This window comes from Apodemus sylvaticus, chromosome 16 (genome assembly GCF_947179515.1).
Source record: "Apodemus sylvaticus chromosome 16, mApoSyl1.1, whole genome shotgun sequence".
NCBI classification, from domain to species: domain Eukaryota; kingdom Metazoa; phylum Chordata; class Mammalia; order Rodentia; family Muridae; genus Apodemus; species Apodemus sylvaticus.
This window is the reverse complement of record NC_067487.1, coordinates 24,493,536-24,500,484: the sequence shown is the minus strand read 5'-3', so window position 1 is coordinate 24,500,484 and position 6,949 is coordinate 24,493,536. Positions and strand designations below refer to the sequence as shown.

At 36.0% G+C, this 6,949-nt stretch overlaps 1 protein-coding gene across 1 annotated transcript; it reads left to right on the top strand.

Moving 5' to 3' along the window:
- The first annotated feature begins 5,447 nt into the window (after positions 1–5,447).
- LOC127666963 (60S ribosomal protein L6-like) lies at positions 5,448–5,927 on the top strand. Its single transcript, XM_052159970.1, has one exon. The coding sequence runs from the start codon at positions 5,448–5,450 to the stop codon at positions 5,925–5,927; it is 480 nt and encodes a 159-aa protein (XP_052015930.1).
- Positions 5,928–6,949: the final 1,022 nt, after the last annotated feature.

The following is a 6,949-nucleotide window of genomic DNA, read 5'->3' as shown; positions in this document are numbered from 1 at the left end:
CACACACACACATCCATACTTACATATGCATAAGAGGCAAAAGACAAAGCACAGATGCAGAAAGAACTCATTCATTCTGGATGTAAAATGGTCTCCAATCTTTATTGTATAGAAAAAGAAAAAGCTTCCACCCTTTTAATGCTAAATGTGTTAAACTCATGTTTATAAGTAAAAACATTTGTTCCTTTTAATGAGAGTAAGCCTTCCTGAGAAAGAAATTAGGGAAATGACCCCCTTCACAATAGCCACAAACAGTATAAAGTATCTTGGGGTGACTCTTACCAAACATGTGAAAGATCTATATGACAAGAACTTCAAGACTCTGAAGAAGGAAATGGAAGAAGACCTCAAAAAGTGGGAAAACCTCCCATGCTCATGGATTGGTAGAATCAATATAGTTAAAATGGCCATTTTGCCAAAAGCAATATACAGATTCAATGCAATACCCATCAAAATCCCAACTCAATTCTTCACAGAGTTACAAAGAGCAATTATCAAATTCATCTGGAATAACAAAAAACCCAGAATAGCTAAAACTATTCTCAGCAACAAAAGAAAGTCTGGGGGAGTACATATCCCTGACCTCAAGCAATACTACAGAGCAATAGTGTTAAAAACTGAATGGTATTGGTACAGTGACAGGCAGGAGGATCAATGGAACAGGATTGAAGATCCAGAAATGAACCCACACACCTATGGCCACTTGATCCTCGACAAAGAGGCTGAAAACATCCAATGGAAAAAAGATAGCCTTTTCAACAAATGGTGCTGGTTCAACTGCAGGTCAGCATGCAGAAGAATGCGAATTGATCCATCCTTGTCTCCTTGTACTAAGCTCAAATCCAAATGGATCAAGGACCTCCACATAAAGCCAGACACTCTGAAGCTAATAGAAAAGAAACTGGGGAAGACCCTTGAGGACATCGGTACAGGGAGAAAGTTTCTGAACAGAACACCAATAGAATATGCTCTAAGAGCAAGAATTGACAAATGGGACCTCATAAAATTACAGAGTTTCTGTAAGGCAAAGAACACCATCAAGAGGACAAATCGGCAACCAACAAATTGGGAAACGATCTTCACCAATCCTACATCAGATAGAGGGCTAATATCCAATATATATAAAGAACTCAAGAAGTTAGACTCCAGAAAACCAAACAACCCTATTAAAAAATGGGGTACAGAGTTAAACAAAGAATTCTCACCTGAAGAACTTCGGATGGCGGAGAAGCATCTTAAAAAATGCTCAACTTCATTAGTCATTACGGAAATGCAAATCAAAACAACCCTGAGATTTCACCTTACACCAGTCAGAATGGCTAAGATTAAAAATTCAGGAGACAGCAGGTGTTGGAGAGGGTGTGGAGAAAGAGGAACACTCCTCCACTGCTGGTGGGGTTGCAAATTGGTACAACCACTCTGGAAATCAGTCTGGCGTTTCCTCCAAAAACTGGGCACCTCACATCCAGAAGATCCTGCTATACCACTCCTTGGCATATACTCAGAGGATTCCCCACCATGTAATAAGGATACATGCTCTACTATGTTCATAGCAGCCCTATTTATAATTGTCAGATACTGGAAAGAACCCAGGTATCCCTCAACAGAAGAGTGGATGCAAAAAATGTGGTATATCTACACAATGGAGTACTATTCAGCCATTAGAAACAATGAATTCATGAAATTCTTAGGCAAATGGATGGAGCTAGAGAACATCATACTAAGTGAGGTAGCCCAGACTCAAAAGGTGAATCATGGTATGCACTCACTAATAAGTGGATATTAACCTAGAAAACTGGAATACGCAAAACATAATCCACACATCAAATGAGGTACAAGAAGAAAGGAGGAGTGGCCCCTTGTTCTGGAAAGACTCAGTGAAGCAGTATTTGCAAAACCAGAACAGGGAAGTGGGAAGGGGTGGGTGGGAGGACAGGGGGAGAGAAGGGGACTTACGGGACTTTCGGGGAGTGGGGGGCTAGAAAAGGGGAAATCATTTGAAATGTAAATAAAAATATATTGAATAAAAAATAAAAAAATAAATAAAAACAGAGTAAGCCTTCCTTCTCCTTTAGTTTTCTGCAGTGTTTTCTTATTTCCTTTCCCTCTGAATTCTGCACATTGCTTTCTTAGTTTTCTTATGTGTAGTTTCTAAGTTATTCCACTCTGCATTCTTCTTCTAATCTTGTTCTCTTCTGACTAAAAGCTTCTCCTCAGTTCAGTTCCTCTCTCAGCTCAGTTCTTCTCACCTCAGTTCTGCAGTTCTGACTCTTCTCTTTGTCCTCAATCCCTAAACATCTTTCAGAATACAGGATCACAGGTTACAATGTTCACTACAGGTTCACACAAAAAGTCAAATCATAAATTGAAACAGAAGTTTACAACAGAGAATGTTTATATGCATATCCATTAGGATTAATTGTCTAGATAAAATAAACATCTAAGACCTATCTTAGCTCTACAAGTTCATTGAAAGTTTAAATCCATAACTAAGTTATTAGTGAAGTTTTGTATAGATAAACCCAGTCAATATTATATCATCCTCCCTAGCACCTATAATAATTCATTAGTTCCCTTTTTATGACCTTTGGTTAATTGTTTTACAACCTCTTGGAATATGCTCTGAGTAGAAAAAAGTCTGGCATCATCTAAGAACAATTAACTGCTGACACTTGGGAGACTGGCAGAGTTCTCACTGCAGTTTTGAATGTCAGCAAAGGACCTAATAGCAGTCCCATTATAAAAGAGCTTAATAATCACAGATATAATTTTAGGAATTCTTGTAAATATCATTAAAACTTAAGTCATCTATTTGTCTACATAGCATCACTATAAGACAGTACCTCTTTGTGGATCTACAGAGATCTGCTCCAAAGTGGTGTGCTATTACTTATTGATTATTATATATGTTCCATAGTAACAACAGGAAAAGCATATTAATAGCAGGAATCTTTCCTAAAATCAGTACCTCACAGCCTTGCTTAATGAGGGCTCACCTGTAATAGATTATATAATAATCTGAAGCAGGCCATTTCAGGATGATCACCTGCTAGCTTTTTAGCTTGTCCCATTATGGCTCCTGACATTTTCCTTGATGATAGATTAAAGTGAGATTACTATACAGCTGGATTTCCTTTAGTATTTCTCAACACTATACATTTTCTTGAGATTTAAAGAACCGAATTAGCTTAACATATTAGGTTACTTTTTGCCCATAGACAGTAGGTGATATATAGCTAATATAGACAATGCTAATGTTCATAGATCTACCCTGACATTTCCTAAATGACAAATATTACTGAATTCTTTTTGCTGATGGGTTCTACTTTGCAGTGTATAATTTTGTTATTATGGCTTCTGTCAGATTCCATCAAAAGGGCATACATAATTCATGTTTCCGATAGCACAAAGATGTGATTACACTTCAGCAGCTTAATAAAGCATGACATAGAAAAATGTTGTAACCCCTTAAAACTCATACACAGGACATATTTCACTCATGTATATGCTTAATCAATGAGCTTTAAGTATTATCTAAAATAAACAACATTTTATATGTAAATTATTAACCATCTACCCAATAGCCACCAATCTATTAACATTATGGATATAGTTTATAAAATATAAACAAACATAACTAATTTTCTTTGTAGATATTTTATGTATAGGGTCCTTATGCATTCATTTTTTCTCTTTTATTTTTCATTATATTAAATTCCTTTAACAGAGATGGCAGACATGCTTTTGTTGATGTTAGGGCTTGCATATTTATCTGTGGTTGTTCTTTTCTTCATCTTTATCTAGAACTATAAGGAACTCATAAAGTCAAGATATGAGCCAATTCTGAGAACAGATAACAGAGATTAAGTAGATTTCTGCTGTTAGAAGAATGAAAAAGTAATGAAGTGTTTAGATTTCCTTTTGTGCTGCTGCTGTCTAAGGCCACTGCATTTCACAGGACTCTTCTTTTGACTTCCTGTCCCACAGGAATGCTTCAGGGTAGATATCTTCTTGCAAAATTTTAAAGAGAAATTTCTTTGCTCATTCACAACTCAGAATTCTCAGTGAGATAAATCATTCTCAAGGTGTAAGGTTGATTATATGTCCATGACAGCCACACCTGGAGAGCATTCTTAAATAAGTTTTATCGAAACACATTATGTAACCCAATGATGTTCTCTTCTTGTCAATAATCTTATTGGCACATTTTACATGTTAGAGTCGATGTCTCATCGAATATTATATTCAAGAAAAAATGTTTCTTTCACTTTAATATTTTGTTCACTCAAATGCATTGAACATAGGGAAGTATGAGTTAATGTTAGTTATTTAAATAAGAAAATACATGAAGTACATTTTATTTAATTTGGTCTCAAAGCCTTAAAATAAATAATTTCAGACAAATTGTGTATTATTAATGGTTTAACTGGATCTTTATAAAATGCTTCAATTTTTGCTAACTTAAAAAATATATTGTGATTATATTCTTTACTGTGAACCATAATTTCCCATAAAACTTTTTTTTACTCAGTAGTAGTATGTTCGCAGTACAAAGCATGCAATCCTTGATAATAAAGTTTTAAAGTTTTAGCATTTCTTTTATAGCATAACCTTGCAAATATTACCTCTACTTCATCAATTCAAGTAAAAACAATACATTTTGTGTAATACAATAAACAAATAAACAAAATATTTAGAAAAATGCATATTTTATGTCAATTAAATATTTTAAGACAGAAATGTTTGCAAATGAGTTTTATGGATGTTAAATATATAAGTCTGTGAATCAAATAAGGTAACTTAAGTGATTTTGCTTAAAACGCTAAAAGAACAAAATTTACCATAAACAATCCATCTTAAAACTGACAGAGAAATCTTTAAAAATCTCAAATTAACCTGGGCAGTGGTGGCGCACGCCTTTAATCCCAGCACTTGCGAGGCAGAGGCAGGCGGATTTGTGGGTTCGAGGCCAGCCTGGTCTACAGAGTGAGTTCCAGGACAGACAGGGCTATACAGAGAAACCCTGCCTTGAAACCCCCAAAATTAAAATTAAATAAAAATTGCAAATTAAGCTTTTTCCTGTCTTGAAGATGGTGAGTGAAAAAGCAGAAAGCCTGAGACAAAGGAGAAGAAACCTGCATCCAAGAAGGCTGGCGGTGATGCTGCTGCCTCTGCTGCCCCAGTCACTGGTGAGTCAAAAATGGCCACCCTACGGTTCAAAGGCCCAGGAAGAAGTCCCGTTGCAGCTGAAACCCTGTCCTGGTTAGAAGAATTGGCATGTATCCCGATATGCTATGTATTCCAAAAAGGTCTTGTACCAAAGGAAATACTCAGCTGCTAAGACCAAGTTTGGAAAGATGAAGCAAAAGGAGAAGGTCCTTGCTACTGTCATAGAAAGAGTTGGTGGCGGCAAGAATGGTGGTACCCGGGTGCTGAAGCTTCGAAAGATGTCTAGGTATTATCCTATCAAATCTGTGCCTCAGAAGCTGCTAAACCATGGCAAAAAGCCTTTCAGCCAGCACGGGAGAAGGCTGTGCTGTAGCATCACTCCAAGCACAGTCTTGATCATCCTCACTAGGTGCCACAGGGACAAGATAGTGGTTTTCCTAAGTCATCTGGGCTGTGACTTCCTACTTGTGACTGGACATCTTGCCCTCCACAGAATTCCTCTTCGCAGAACACACCAGAAGTTTGTCATCTCCACCTCTACAAAAGTTGGTATCAGCAAGATTAAAATCCCCGAATACCTGACTGTTGCTTACTTCAAGAACAAGCAGCTGCGGAAACCCAATTACCAGGAAGAGATCTTCGACACGGAGAAGGAGAATTATGAGATTAAAGAGCAACAAAAGGCTGATCAGAAAGCTGTGAACTCGCAGATTTTGCCAAAGATTAAAGCTGTTCCTCAACTCCAGGGATACCTGTGATCTCAGTTCTCACTGACAAACCGGATGTGTCCTCACAAACTGGTGTTCTAAATTGCTAACAACCTAATTAAACAGCTTCATACATTAAAAAAAAAAAAACATCTTAAGAGGAACAAAATTATGAGTTATGTGCATAATATTGACTCATCTTGACATATCACCCACCTTCAAATTATGTTTGATAATTAACTCAAGATAGATGACATGCCCATACTCACGTCAAAATATAATGATTACTCTATAAGTACAATCTAATTGTTTGGGTTCTGAAACAAACACACAAAACTCAACACTTCTTGAAGAAAGTGGCCATATCTATATTCTACAAAACATCCTTCAATATGTCCAGATTATGTTATGCTTGACTCTAGACTTAACATAAATATAAACCAAGACGATAGATAAATGATAGAAAGATAGACAGTCAGTAGATGTCTGATAGATGTTTATTAATAGATGATGAATTCACATGACTATGTATACATCTGTAAATACATACATATACAGATGATAAATGGCAGATAAAAATATATAGGAAGATAGATACATAGACAAATACATACTTAGATAATAGATAATCATGCAGATTGATAATGCATTAACTGATTAAACCTTTATAAATAATAAATGATGGTTATAGATGGATTATTACAGATGATAGAAAGATAAGGAGATGACAATCAATGAGAAAAGGTAAATACATAGCATGATAGAAAACAAATGTATGAGAAATAATATGTTTATACTAATAAAATGTTTTTTTTACTGTAATTGTGGTAGTGATGTCCCAGGATAGGTTAGTTAAAGCTGTAGAATCATTCATAAAGTGAAGCAAAGTTAAAGTTTTAGGAACAGAGAAGCTTACAATGTAACTCCCAGTCTCCACCTAAAGACTTAGAACTCAATATGCTGCTGATGCTAAGCCCAAAGATCCAACCTGAAATTCGGATATCCAAAGCAATTAGAAGTAGGGTATACCATAATCCACATATTATATTAAGGTCTCTTCCTTCCGCATTACC

Coding starts and splice junctions, on each gene's coding strand:
- LOC127666963 (XM_052159970.1), top strand. CDS start 5,448: ATGTCTAGGTATTATCCTATCAAATCTGTGCCTCAGAAGCTGCTAAAC.